This window comes from Colius striatus, chromosome 2 (genome assembly GCF_028858725.1).
Source record: "Colius striatus isolate bColStr4 chromosome 2, bColStr4.1.hap1, whole genome shotgun sequence".
In the NCBI taxonomy this organism is placed as follows: Eukaryota; Metazoa; Chordata; class Aves; order Coliiformes; family Coliidae; genus Colius; species Colius striatus.
In genome coordinates this window covers 48312852-48327997 of record NC_084760.1, presented here as the reverse complement: position 1 = coordinate 48327997, position 15146 = coordinate 48312852, and the positions used below count along the sequence as shown (strand labels likewise).

Here is a 15146-nt window from a genome sequence, read left to right as displayed (position 1 = left end):
CTGTTTTTATAGGTCTTGCAAATTAACCCATATGCATTGCAAGAAAAACCATGACTTTTAATCAGCACCATTTCTAAAGTTAGCGCTTGCTCTGTGTATATGAATATGTATATGAACCAACTTTGAAAAAAAAAAAGGGGGGGAAAGAAAATACACCACCTTTCTGCTAGCACTCAGAACCAGCATACAAATGTGATTTTATTATCAAATAAAGTATACCTAAATGTTAAATTTTCTTTCTGCTAGCAGTTTTATCGTTTGACTTCTACGGTTACAAGAATGATAAAAAATTGAAACTAAATCTTTTAATTCAATAAGAACTATGTTGAATTTTAGGAAGCAAAAAGAGGAATCAGATATAGACTCATATGCATAGGAAATTAAACATTCAATAAATTAAAACTTTGTGAGAAACTAAAGGGGTAGCCTAAAGGTGTACTTATTTGAAATGCCTGCATTTAATTTTACAATAAATCTGAGTATTTTGTTCCAATTAAGACAGTTCATGTGCACAACTTTAAATTGTATGGTAGTTCCAGGGAGACCATGAACCGCTTGTTTTACATTCTGGATCAAGTTCAGATTTTTAGGTTTTGCTTGAATAAAATAAAAATTCTAAACCCTGAAGATAATACAGATTGATAAATCTGATTTAAACATTCCCGTGTTGCAGACTTTCAGTGTATGTGGTACAGCTGAGCCTCGGGCCACGCACTAAATACATCCACAGTGCATTCCCAGGGCACTCGAATACCAAATGATCACATTTGAAAGGTTACCTTTCTATGAGTTCTGACTTTTCTGTATTAGCCACGAAGATTAGAATTTTAACAGCTCCCAATGAGAGGTATTGTGAAGTATTTACTTGGCAGGGTAAAAACAAAACAAAACAAAGCCCAGATGAGGTACTGTCTCATATTCATGAACTGGGATTTGTTAGTTCTGTGAACGTCCTTGTGAGAATACACTCCATAGTTCACACTTTAGGAAAAAAAAAAAAGGTCTTGTTTTTCATTTATATTAACTTAAAACTTAGATAGATAGAAGAGTTACTGTAGTAGAGGTTTTAGCAGAGAGAGAGGATTATGCTTGTGCAGAATATATCCCAGTAAATCTTGTGGTGTTTCAGAACCACCTTTCTGCAAGGAAATCTATGACTTTAACTCTCTGGAAATCTGACAGTAGCTTTGTGAGTAACTTTTGGTTGTAATTAAAGGTATAAGACTTTTTCTTCTTTTCTTTTACAGGTTGTGGAACTCATTTCAAGTGCTATTGGTGATTTAGTTCAAGGTATATATTATGAAAACTCAAAATCATCTGAGGTAAGATGTTTAGTTATATTAATATGTGACTCCATTAAATATGATGACTTTCTCATCTGTTTAAAAGGAGGAGGGAGACAGGGGAAGAGAATTAGCTGTGCAGTCCTAGTGTGTTTCAGCAGTAACATTATGATACCTGTGAGCTCTGATGGAAGTTTCTAGAAATGCTCAAGGAGGGACTATTTTATTTCTAGGCATGCTCAATAAAATAATATCATGTGTCATTACCAGGAGCTCTAGGCATGTCTTATATGGGCTTTCCAAACGCTTCCAGAAGTTTCTAGTCAAGGTTGTGTTATAGGTATTTATTACAATGTTGTCAACTGCGTTAATATTTTCATGTTAAATCTCTTACTTCCATGCCCAAAGATATTTTCAAAATGCTTCACCACAAACTTATATCAACTCCTTTCTTCTTCTGATAGTATCTTCTTTTGATGATATAAAAATGAGATTTCTTCTGAAGCGGTAGGAGTGTAGCACTGGACTCCTCCACCGAAAGTGACCATGCACACATAGCAGGAATCGGCATGGGCAAAGATAGCAGCTGCCAGCGTTTCACACCAAATGGTCTTATATTTCATCAAGGGCAATTACGGATGTACAGTGTTAACGTTTAGCAAGAACTGTCATGAAAATTGATCAAATTAAATCTAGGTAATTTTGTTATTGACTACAATATTTAAGGAAACTTGTATAGACATTTCTTGAAGTAGGCTTGCTCGGGCAAAGTGTTGGAGCAAAAAAAAGTCTTTCACTTGCTATGACTATGATGTTGTCTCACGTGCCTAGTTTGCCTCAGAGACCTGAATCGTAACATTCAGTAGGTGAAATCACTTGAAGATTGCAGAAATGTATTAATTAATAGGTTTGTAGTGTATTCAGATTGCAGCTCTGATTTACTATTGTTGTGTTGTAGTATGTAGTGAAATTAATACCTTAGTGGAAGCCCTGATCACATGGGTTACTGCTACAGTAGATACCTGCACTGATGGCTTCCCAGCAGCCAAACCATGGTGGGCAAGCAAACAGTGCCATCAGGTAACAGCACCTGGGCCCAGGGGGTGCTGCTACACCCAGCTACTCCCCTGCTCAGAGTCTATCCCTCCTGCTCTGCTGCAGCAAGGACATGTCCCTAAAACTAACCTTATTTAAGCTTACTGCTCTCATTTTGACTGAAGCCAGTTAGGTAGAAAGCGATCATACTGATGAGCTGAGCTCTTCCCTCAGAGGAGGTGAGAGCCTCTAGCAGGAAAGCAGCAATGTCAGGCTGGAGAGATGCCTCGGGCCACAGGCTCACCAGGCCGCATGGCTGCGTGCAGAGGCAACATGCCCAGAGCGTCCTCTGGTACCTCTCAGGAGGGGCCCTGGGTGTAAGCCTGGCAGCAGGGCGATGGTGGGAACTTGGCACCTGCTGTGTTTAACCTGTGGTGGGTAAATAGCCTTCAGCCTTCAGGGTTGCTCCCAAGCACTGTGCTCAGGCTTCTTTGTTAAAATAGATGATGTCTTTGAGAGTTTTGCAAAGAATGTTTAAAATTTTATTGTACATATTCAGGCAGGTTTCTAAATACAAGTAGATCACAGATACATCATGTTTTAAAAAAACAACTGCTCTTTTGTTTGTAGAAGTAAAGCTCTACAAGGTCATCTTGACAATGAAATGGCATTCTATTTTAACCATGGCCGCTGTATACCTGAGAAATGTTGCAGAGTCTTTTGGGTTCTTGCCACTGCAGAAGGTCTTAATCTTCTTCTGTTTTTGCTTCTTCTGTTTATTTTCAGTGTGCATTACTGAAGCACTCCATATGTGTAGATTGCAAGGGAAGTGTGAGATAACTGAGCACAGCTGCATCGTGTTTACCCTGCCCTGGCCCAATTACAAATAGCAAAGACTTGTTTTGTTTCAGTGCCTTTTCTGTCTTAAGAGAAGTTGAAAGTACAGTGTACCTTTCTTAGGAGGAGCCCAGTTAACTCAATTGACAAACACAATTAGTAACAGATACTGATATTTACCTGACAGTGTCTGAAGTTTATTCTTTATAGTGGATAGTGCATGGCTTCTGATGACACCTAGAACAAATAAGTGTGGGATCTACTTTAATGATTTTTGTTTTAAGTCCTCTCGACTTGAGAAGTTTGGTTCTATGTTGTCTGTGAGACATATCCCTGCTACTTTCCTTGCACTGAGGCAGTGTCCCATTCATGTCCTGAACATCTCTTCAGCTAAGGTTGCCAAATGAACTAGGTTGATTATTGATCTGTCTTATTTGTATCATTTGTGCATTTTCCCTCCATCCTTAATTGCAGTTTAACTGAAACAAAAATGCAAACTACATTTCCTAGGCATAAGACAAATGCTTTAATCTATTCCATGACTAAATCTCAAATGTCAAACTTCATTTCTTTTTAAGAGTAGGGCAGAGGGATGTTAGTAGTAATGTTTTTATTGTTGGGAATGTCTTAAATTTGCAAAAGCAGAAGAATATCTTCTCACTTTTTTTTCCTTTTGAAGTAGAATCATTTTTGAAAGAATCATTTGACCTAACAAGACTGACCTTATTTTTTCCTGAAGACATATGATGAACTTAATTATGTGACAACTCTCATTACTGCTTTTATTTCATTGTAAAACCATGTGCAACCCTACAGCCATCCCATTTTAAGTACATTCTGTTTGGTCATTCTTCATCTCGTCTGCATAGTGAGTCATTAGATTTGTGTGAAATGGGTATAAATAAAGATATTTCACTTTTCATCTTCATTTGAAGTGACAATCCAAACTATAAAGTGTAGGCTTTGTTTCCAAAGACAGTCTAAAGATTGGGCTGCCAGTCGTGTTCAAAGTACCAAATAGCTGCTGTGGTTTAAGACATTGCATTAGTGATATTTAGCTAGAGTTTTGGACTGTAAACTAGAGCAGAAAGATGTGATGTGATAAACCTTCGCAGCTTTGTGTGCTAAATCCCCTCTAAAACTAAAAATCTGTGATTGAAGGACATTCTCCCCATTTCCTGTCTGTCATTCCTAAATCTAGGTCTAATTTGAGAGTAGAAATTTGAGCCTTAGTGAGTGCAAAGATGGAAATTGTCTAATCTGGCCTTCAGTCATGGTTGTATCTGTTTTTGATAGGAAAAAAGCATTTCACTGACTCTCTGTTTCCCACCTTTAGGAGACTGAAGGCTTCTAAAATGTTTGCTAACTCACAGAATACTGTCAGACTTTTAGAAACCTTCTGTCTTAATATGCCAGATAATTTAACAAATATCAAGAAAGAGGGCTTTAGCATCCCTGTCAGTACACTAAACAGGAACAAGAGGTATAAGGAATCTCAAGGTCAAACAGCAGAATCAAGGGCAGAACTTGAGTGTGGTGGCTCTTGTGCTTTACCTGCGAGACCATTCTTGCATTCTTAAGGTATTAGGGACTTTCCTGGGAAACTCCTTTGTTGTTTGTTTTTTTTTCCTCATCTCCAAAATATCTAGCTGATGCTAAACGTGCATGACCAAAACTAATTTTTAGGGTCAGAATGGTACTGTTATGTAAGACAAGACCAACAACCATTTCCAACATGTTCCACTGATGTCTAGGAGAACTCTTAGATTTTTTTTTTTTTTTAAATTTTTGATGCAATTGTCTGAAAATTGTGCATAACTAGTATGTAAAACACTTTTTAAAAAAATAAATAGTGGCAAGCACTCATTAGTCTAGAAAAGAGAAGACTGAGGGGGGATCTTTTTAATATTTACAGATACCTAAATGGTAAGTGTCAGGAGTTTGGGACATCCCTTTTTTTCTATAGTACCTAGCAACAGGACAAGGGGGAATGGGATGACGTTGGAACACAAAAAGTTCCATTTAAACATAAGAAGAAACTATTTCACTGTTCAGGTGAGGGAGCCCTGGTACAGGCTGCTCAGGGAGGGTGTGGAATCTCCTTCCTTGGAGGTCTTCAAGACCTGCTTGAACATGTTCCTCTGCGACCTGATCTAGGTGAACCTGCTTCTGCAGGGGGGTTGGACTAGATGATCTCTAAAGGTCCCTTCTAACCCTACCATTCCATGATTCAGTATACCAAACAGTGAATTAATGGGTATTTGGTTTAGACCAATGTAGGGTTTTTTTGATGGAAATAAGTTTATTTTCTGGTAAAGCACAGACTACACACAGTGAGTTATACTGATTCGTTGACGTTTGGTCACCAGTCCTGCTTTGTGGAGTAATGTTTTGGAATACTGCACATACCCATCAACTGGGCTGCTATGGGTCTATGCTGTAAGTAAAGGATTTGCTTGTAAATTTCACAGTAGGAGGAAAATGAAATGTATTTTGAGTCATGTAAACCACCTTTATCAGGGCAACAGTCAAGAGTCAGAGCTTTCAGTTGTTTGGGTTTTTAAGCAAATGTTTCTGTTGCAAAATAAAAGAGAAGGATACAATGTGGAATTTGAGTAAAGAGCATCTGTGAAAAGAATGCTTAAATGTGTCAGAGGGGGAAAAAAAAGCATAACTAGAAAGAAGGCCAATGCTATTTGTTTACTGCTTTTATTCTTTTAAATACTAAGCTTTTCCAGAGAGATTTAAAAGTAACAGATGTGGAGAGGTATTTAAATTTATTGTAAGTTTTCAAACTTTTTTTTAAAAAAAACCTTTTTTTTTTTCTTGGTGCTGTTTTTTACAGTGTCACAATAAAAGTATTATGTAGTTGGTGGCATGCTTTATTGGCCTGTTTGCAGACACCTTTGTTCCTCCAAGAGCAGTTAGGACATATATTAATAGTCCGATAAAACACACCTTGTCATGTTCAACAAGCAGGAAGACATCTGTTGAAAGATTATGTGAACCATGTGCAAAATGTTTTGCAGGGTCTTGCTACTGCTAGAGAGATTCATAGTTGCATGGAATTTTAGTTACGTAGAAGAGCAGTTCTTTAACTATCTAATTTAAAACCTTAAAATTTTATTATAAAATTTTTCTGTGGATTATTTGCTCATGAAGAACTGAAGTTCCATGTAATTGGTTCAGATACTTTGGTAATTTTGTGCAACAGTAGATGGCTAAGAGTGAGCTGCTATCATATGGAAATAAAATAAGGACTCCTTTACCAACTATAGCTGAAGTTTTACATTGAAAAGTCTCTGATTTCCACTCCTTCCTGTTTTTACAAATAGTTTTGTGCACTTTTAAGAGACAATTTTCATTCATGTTTTCCTTAATGCATTTTCATCTGAACTGCATATAAACATCTTTGGTGTGACAAATCAAACTGAGATATTTTAAGTGCCGCTTTTATACTGGGGATCTTTGTTACCATCACTAAGATCTACCCTTCCAGATGGTTGTAATTGTGTATTTTCTCCAGCAACTACATTTTCAAAAAGATTTTTTGTTTCCTGTTGCCCAAGGTGTTTATTTCAAACCCAATCTAAATTATGGAAGTAGCTTAACAAAAAAAATCTCAATTACACAACTTCTTTCTAACAACACAGTAACTGACCTTGCCATTAGTTAAATGGGAGCACCCTCATCTGTTCTTAATTTCCCATAAGAAATTATGATTGGTGGAGCTGGATCTGGGTGTTTTCCATTGTATTCTCATTATCCAAACTGTATCTGGAGTTGACTGGGTTCTTCCAAGGATGGTGATCCAGTTTCCAGACAGCGTCAGGGATGCTTGTGATCTGGACCCATTTCTGGTGACAGAACTTAGGAACAAGGTCATTACATAGGCATTAGTTAATCAAATGTCTGAGCACTGTCACCTACAGCTAGAATTAATTTGAATTTTAAAAGGCTTTTATATGAAAGGCTGCTGGGAGTCTTCTGGGCCAGCTAATGTCCGCTTTTGTATTTTACCCTTTGCTGACACATCCACTGCTGTCAAAACAAAACAAATCTTAACAAAAGAGTGAAAATTTCTCTGAAAATAAGAGCTGTCATGATGTCAGATTTCACAGACTTTGCAGTCTAGAACTAGTTACATTTTCCCCTTGATGTTTTAAAACAGTGTTTAGGTCTTGTGATAAATACCCTTGTTGTGAGAATGCAGTGTGGTTGGTGGACAGTTTACAAATAACATGAGAGTTAAGCTTGGGGGAAAATGGTGGTTGGATTTTTTGAAAAAATTCCTGAAAGGTTTTTTTTTTCCTTCTTAAGCAGCAAAAACTCTACGGGTATGTGGTCATAAGGTGTTCTATGATTAAAATCAGCTATAGAATCATAGAATGGTAGGGTTGGAAGGGACCTTTAGAGATTATCTAGTCCAACCCCCCTGCAGAAGCAGGTTCACCTAGATCAGGTCGCATAGGAACATGTCCAGGCAGGTCTTGAAGACCTCCAAGGAAGGAGACTCCACCACCCCTCTGGGCAGCCTGTGCCAGGGCTCCCTCACAGTGAAATAGGGTTTTTTTTATATTTAAATGGAACTTTTTGTGTTCCAGCTTCACCCCATTACCCCTTGTCCTGTTGCTAGCTAGAATAGAAAAAAAGGGATGCCCCAGCCTTCTGACATACACCATTTAGATATTTGTAAATGTTAATAAGATCTCCCCTCAGCCTCCTCTTTTCTAAACAGCCCCAGTTCCCACAGCCTTTCCTCATATGAAAGATGCCACCCTCTGGGCTCTGTCACTCAGCCAGCTCTCGATCCATCTCACTGTCCACTCATCCAGTCCACACTGTCTGAGCTTTCGGATGAGGATATTATGGGAGACAGTGTCAAAAGCCTTGCTGAAGTCAAGGTAGATGACATCCACTGCTCTCCCCTCATCTAGCCAGCCGGTTATGCACTCATAGAAGGCTATCAGGTTGGTCAAACAGGATTTCCCCTTGGTGAATCCATGTTGACTCCTCCTGATAACCATCTTATCCTTCATATGTTCAATGATAACATTCAGGATGAGTTGTTCCATCACCTTTCCAGGGATGGAGGTGAGGCTGACTAGCCTGTAGTTTCCTGGGTCATCCTTCCTGCCCTTTTTGAAGACTGGCGTGACATTGGCCTTTCTCCAGTCCTCAGGCACCTCATCTGTCCTCCATGCTTGTTCAAAAATTATGGAGAGAGGCTTAGCAATCACATCAGCCAGCTCTCTCAGCACTCTAGGATGCATCCCATCCGGACCCATTGACTTATGAGCCTTAAGCTTGGCCAGCAAGTCTTTAACCTCTTCCACCCAGGGCAAGTCCTCTACTGTCCTGGCCATCCTGTTATCCGTGCTGGACTGGGCATCCCGAGGGCTGGCCTTGGCCGTAAAGACTGAAGCAAAGAAGGCATTCAGTACTTAAGCTTTTTCTGCATCCTCAGACACCAGGGCACCCTCAGCATTTAGCAGCAGGCCCACATTACCCCTCGCCATCCTTCTGCTGCCGATGTACTTGAAAAATGCCTTATTGCTGTCCTTTACATCCCTGGCTAAATTTAATTCTAGAAGGGCTCTAGCCTTCCTAGTTGCACCCCTGCATGCCCTGGCAATGTTCCTATACTCTTCTCAAGAAGCCAGCCCCTGTTTCCACCTCTCATAGATGGCTGCTTTCTGCCTGAGTTATCCTAGCACATCCTTGCTCATCCATGGAAGCCTCCTACCTCCTTTTCTTCCTTTCTTGTGCATTGGGAAAGAATTGCCTTTAAAGAATCCTAACTGGATTCTTTCTGTAACCCAGAGCTTCACAATACTTACATTTTTAAGATTTCAATACCATATCTTCAAATGTGTCTCAAATTTTTGTCTTATTATTTGATGTTAGATTTGCAGTTTCGATGCTCTAGTCTCCTACATAATGTTTGTATAGTGGACAGCAACTTGAACCATCATTTTCAATCCTGTGATGATGTCGAAACTAGTTTAAAAGGAATATATTTTTATAACAAATCACAGAATTAATTTCCTTATATAGGTTGAGCTGCAATGAATATTTAAACTTCTTAAGTTCCTGAAGCTGACATTTGATAATGTCTGCATTTCTGTTACTGCTCAAAGGCTCTAGTAAACAAACCATATCAACAGGGTCTTCTGAAAGACGCTTAACTTCATAAATTGTTTCAGGATACCTTTCTAGACTATTTTTGTCTTGGTTGGCTTTAAAACAAATAATTATAAGAATCACTGCCAATTTCCAGTATCATCCATCAGATTTTAGTAAATACTGTTTTTTTCACTGAGCAGATTGGTTGTTAAGGAAAAGATTGTGTTGTGTCTTCCAAGAGCTCCTGATTTTAAATTTAAAATAAATTGATCTATATCTGAGTGGGAAAAAAAATGCTTGATATATAAGAAACTACTTGAACTAAATGCTCATTTTGACATTTTGCCAGTCGTGGGAATTTGCACATTCTCTGGGCTGAGTTAAGGTATTAAAACAAAAATACTTTGGTAAAATGAAACATGAGGAAAGTTTAGGTTTGACTTAGTAAGTTATCATACACATAACAGCAAACATGTGGTTTCTCTGTTCTTCGCTTTCCTTGTATAAGTTAATAGTATGTCTGAAAGCAAAGGCATTTTGATACAGCTCTGTGTTACTCAGCATTGCAGAATTCTCCTACTTTTTCCATTAGTCTCAAATTATCCTTTCCCTTGTAACACAGCACTTCTGGGTGATATCCATAAGGGAGGAAAATTAGAGCTGAACGGATGGATTCTATTTCATTTGTTACCGATTTCATGACAGATAATACCTTGCTAGAAAACTATAGGGTCACACAGAATTACTTCTTGCTCATTTCTAAGTAATTTAATTGACGTCACTTTGGGGGAAAAGACTTGTTATATAAGAAGTTTTTTATATTACTCTGTTAAAGAACGCTACAGATTTGACTGAACTGAGAAATTACACACTTTTTATACTTGATTTTTTTTTTTTTTTCTGTAGCTTCTCATTACAGATTTGGGATTTTTTCTAAGCAAAACAAGTGTGATATTTTCTGGTTTTGTTTTTCTCCTTTCTTTAAAGGGTGCTTAAAGGTGTGACAGTAATGTGTATGTCAGAAAGAATACAAGTCATGTCTAGCTTTGAAGACCTGTTAGTAAAATAGTGGCATATTAACACCTTGGAGCTAAAGGAGCTGCAGTTGAATTTTCATTCAGGGTGAGGAAAGGGGAATGATTGGATTTATGTTGATTAAAACACTATTTGAAAGTAAAAAATGAATATTTTGCATACAAAGGATTTTGAGAAGCATTGAGCATTTCTGACCTTACAGTCAAGGTGATAAAGTTCACTAGAGGCATCACAGAGATCTTTGTCAGTCCCCTGAGAAAGTTAATACCTGACATTTCTAAATCACAGCTTTTTTTTTTTTTTAATACTTTCAGTGACTCCTTGTCCTTAATATGGGAGTGGAAGAGATACAAGTCCTCCATCATAGCCCTTCATTTTTCCAGTGTAGTTCTGTAACGATTTTTAATAACTATTGTAATTAATTTTTCTTTTCTTGACTATAAAGGAGGAGTTGTAGGGACTTCTCAAGTTTGTTTGAGATTATTGGTTCCTGGTGACTGGCAAGAGACTGAAGTACAGATGTACTCGACGGGGGGGATGGTGGGGGGCAGTCTTTTTTACTTTTTTTTCCCTCTCTCAGTCCCTCACGAGGAATATAGTTGGTTGTTAATGTTCAGTGTAATGGTAAAACCATTAAGGAAAGGATCTATGTTGAATCTGCTGACAGCTTCATGTATTTTACATTGGTCTTTTTGAGCAGAAAATTAGAATGATGTGTATTTATTCTGATACTTTTCCTTCTTCATCCCCAAAAGAATGCCTTTATTTATCATTCTTTCACCCAGAGTTCTGTTACTCACCATGTGTCACGTTACCCTGTGCCACACTGCTAACTTCTGTGAGGTCACCCAGCTCCAGTTCTTACGTTTTCATACAAGCCTTTGTTTCATTTTCAGGAGAATTGTCTTACAGATGATATCGGGATATCTACGTGGAAGGAGCAGGTTTTCTTGTCACATAGTGCCTTACTGGCAAAGAGCTGCCAGGCTGCAATGGAGCTGGCGAAGCACAGCACTGAGATTCAAGACATGGCATTTCAGTATGGAAAGCACATGTCTATGAGTCATAAGGTACGCCTTTTCCTTTCATTCTGGGATCTTGTAAGATACATTGCTCTGAGCTCTGTCGTATACTGCCATTATGCTGTAGTCTTTTGCCAAAAGGTCAGTGACGTTGAGAGATTCGACTGCTGCCTGGTGTGAAGATGTTTGCAGAAACAGTGCTTATGAACTGGCAAAATCACACTCCTGGCAATATAACTTTTTTCATTGAAGGATTTGTTATAACATCCCTCCAGCACGTCTTTCTGTAGCAGCTTAAAACTTTACCTTTTCTGTTCCTGTGTTCTTCCTAAAGCCACTGTCCCTGTAGCAGGAGTTGCTGGAGGATGCATGTGTTGCATCTTAGCTACTGCCATATATAGATTTGTATAGAGAGGCTCAACTGCCTGCAGCATCACATGAGCTGTAGTGGCTGAAGGACCTGAATATGTTCCCTTCTGAATAATCTGCTGTGGAGGTAACTTCTAGAAGAGGTACCTGGAGGGTAAACAGAGAGGTCGCCAGGTACAGACAGGAGCAGCCTACACCTCTGCAGCAGTAAGATTTCCCAGAGGACTCCGTTAGAAGTCTTTCAGTCTACAGCTAGAGTTAGTCCAAAGGAAAACACACAGTGTGGAGCTAACACCCTTGCCACTCGTTTTGCCCTAAAGATCTGCTCCTACTGTATTGCACTGCCTGCAAGTGTAGGTGAAGCTTGAGATAGGCAGACAAACCTCCTATCTTCTATCAGCTGAGTTGATTTAGACAGTTTCTGGTTCCTCCAGGAGACGGAGGTGGTTTTTATAAAGTACAGCTGTACTGCTGCTGTATATAAGTGCCACTATATGCTATTATTAGTGCCACTATGCTATTACGGCTCTACTGGGAAATTGCTTCTAGTGCAGAAAATGGTCTTAATATTTTGTGTGTTCTTTAATATAATGTGTCCACCATTGGCATACATTTGTGTATAAAGGATTCCATAATTTTCATAACAAGCCACTAGCTATGTAAAGTTTCCTTTGTCAGAAGGGCACACATTGCATCAGCTTCCTCAGGTACTGAAAAGTAGAATATATTACTCTTCACAGATTAAAAACTGATGTTCTTCCCACCAAAGACTGAATTGTTCTTTCCTTTGTATTTTTTCTGTTTCGTACCACTCAAAAATCTCCTACCTGGCTATGTCCCATCACTTGCCCATCTCTGCAAGCTGTCTTTTACCCATTTCTTTGCAGATTCTCCACATGCTTCTCTTTGCCACAACTTTCCGCCCCTGAAATGCTTTCACCATCTTCCTATCTCTCCTCCAAACTTGAAAAAGTGCTCCAAAGTGCAAGTGTCAAAGCAGAAAGTGGTGAATAGGTGTAGAATCAGGATATGGATCTTGGTTTGGTGAGTGAGTGGAGACATGTAGACTGTTCCTGGGAACTGAGGAAAGATGCTCTTCTCTTTCAGCTACATTCAGACCTTCAGCCGTTTGTTAAAGAAAGTTCTAGTGACAGCATGGCCTTCAGTTTGAATTCTGCTCCCGCAGTCCTCCACCAGGAATTCCTTGGAAGGGAGGCATGGATTAAACAGATCAGAGAGGTAAATGAAAGCATTGTTCAAAATTTCCTAGTTTTACCATTTGTCTCTCTCTTCCTATCTATACTTTCAATCTGCAGAAAAACTTAGAAACTAACAATGGACAAGAGAACACAGAGGTTAACTCTGCTCTCTGATAGTTAACACCTCTGTCTTTCATGCTTTCAAGAGGGGAAAATCTAGGGAGGTGGATCTCAAGCTCTGCCAAAACTCTGTGTGTCAATGTAACAAGCGAATCCAGTTGTTTGGACCAGCTTCCCCCTGTGCTTTCTTTCCCTCTGTGCTACTTATGCAGTCCCACATCTTAATTTAAAGCTATTTTCACTGGCAGCTTAAAGCAGGGAACTTTGCATTACAGTGGCTGAAAGGCACACATTTTCTTCTGCCAACCTGACTCTGGGAGCAGTAATTTTGGATGGGGGAGGGAAGACCCAGGGGACGCAGATTCCTAACCACTTCAAAATATTTGTGAGATCTAGCTGGTCGTTCTTTTAATTCAGCTGTTCTTTTCCTGTAACTGAGATGAGAAAGACAAAAAGAGTAAGATAGCTTCCTGGGTGTTGTTGACACACAAAGAGGTAACTGTAGAAGACAGCAGGAAAGGAAAACACCAAAATGGCCAAAAATGAGGCATTCCATTGAGTTTCTGAATCAGTTGGACATGTTTTGTCTGTCTAAACAGTGGTAGTGACTACCATTTGGAAATTACTGCATTTGTTACATGGATTTTTCAGTAGAAAGACTGCTGCCTTCAGTAAGAAGCTAGCTCTGTGCAAGCATGTTCATTCAAGATGTGTTTGCTGCTGGCTCCTTTCTTTGCTGATTTGAAAGCAGGACTGAGTGGAAGGCTGTGGAGTCTGAGCCTCTGCGTAGGTCTGCATTCGTGATGGTCAGGTTGGATCCTGCCTTCACATACCACAAGCGAGAGGCGTGTTCTCTTCAGCAGTGAAATATTGCAAAGTATATTCAAAATCCACAACCTTACAGCAATATGGAGTTGGGGGATCTAAAAGTAAAGGAAACCTTTTGTCATTTTGAAATTAGTGGCTGGTAGTTCATAATGTGTGGTGAGGAATTTTGGAATTCTACAGTCTCAACACAAGGCTCGTATGTGACTTGAATGTAAATAGCTTTGGATGGCTGCAGTTGGAGAATAGTAGTATTACCATAGAACACTGTATGAAGGCTTTGAAACAATTTCCCATCTGCAGAATCTAGAGGAGGTTGCAGGACTCCAGGAGTGCCGTCTGTCTACTTTCTAATTCTTGTACCAAAAAGGGGCATTATAGAAACAATGAAGCAGCGCTCTCTGAAGGCAGCTGGGGGAGGGGAAAGTGATATGCACTATGCAGAAGTGTCAACTAACAGCTAGCTTGATGCAAAGTGGAACACCTCATCCAGGAGCTTTTCTTGGCTTGTGTGGATTTAGAGGAAAATTGCCTTTTCATTAAGTGCAAGCTCTTTGAGAAACCATCCATAGTCACATTCACTGTGTGGTGTTCAGCATAGGCCAAGTACTCACACAAGAGATTTTCTTATGTTGGCAGTACTGATAATGCTCAGAAGCCACCCTCTTGTGCAGTGTCATTTGTGTGCATTAAATAGGCAAAGCACACATGGTGCTCTCAGCCCCTCTCAGGCAGAATTTTTCTTAGTAGCTGAGTTTATGACTAGACATATGGAAATCATGCTACGGACCTCTAATTACTTGCTGAGTAATCTGGCTTTCTCCTTTGATTGTTTGCCCATATAAACATTCATATGATGGAGTAAAGGCAGCATCTACCCTTGGCAGCTTCCTCCTCCTGCAAGAAGGTCTTGGAGATCAAGAAAGTGAAGTTAGAGAGCCTCACCGCACCTAGTAGCCTCCACAGTGTGTGGCTGGACTCAGTGCCTGTCATGCATGTCTTAGATGAAAGCAGTCATCAGAGAGGTCACAAGGGATGCCTGAACTTCTGTGGAGTGCTCAGAACTTGTGTGATTGTCTCACCACAGTTCTCTTGTTAGAGGTCCAGACACAGTTGCCCTTCCCAAGGCAGCCTATGAGTGGAGATAGCCATGTGCACCTTTCTGCTGCTGAGCTTGAAGACCTTTTAAAAGCCTCCTGTCTCTTCATTTGGAAAGAGCAAAACGTTTCAGATATCCAGGTGTAGAGGGTTGCATCAGTGCTAAAAAAATGTGTTTTGAGAAGATTAGGTTCTGA

At 39.5% G+C, this 15146-nt stretch overlaps 1 protein-coding gene across 2 annotated transcripts in view; it reads left to right on the top strand.

Moving 5' to 3' along the window:
* PDSS2 (decaprenyl diphosphate synthase subunit 2) overlaps positions 1 to 15146 on the top strand; it is a 125438-nt gene that overhangs the window by 91592 nt on the left and 18700 nt on the right. For both annotated transcript variants that reach the window (XM_061989826.1, XM_061989825.1), the window contains exons 4-6: positions 1248 to 1322; positions 11213 to 11386; positions 12815 to 12946. In XM_061989826.1, coding sequence (XP_061845810.1) covers positions 1248 to 1322; positions 11213 to 11386; positions 12815 to 12946 — 381 coding nt within the window. The remainder of the gene's footprint in view (positions 1 to 1247; positions 1323 to 11212; positions 11387 to 12814; positions 12947 to 15146) is intronic.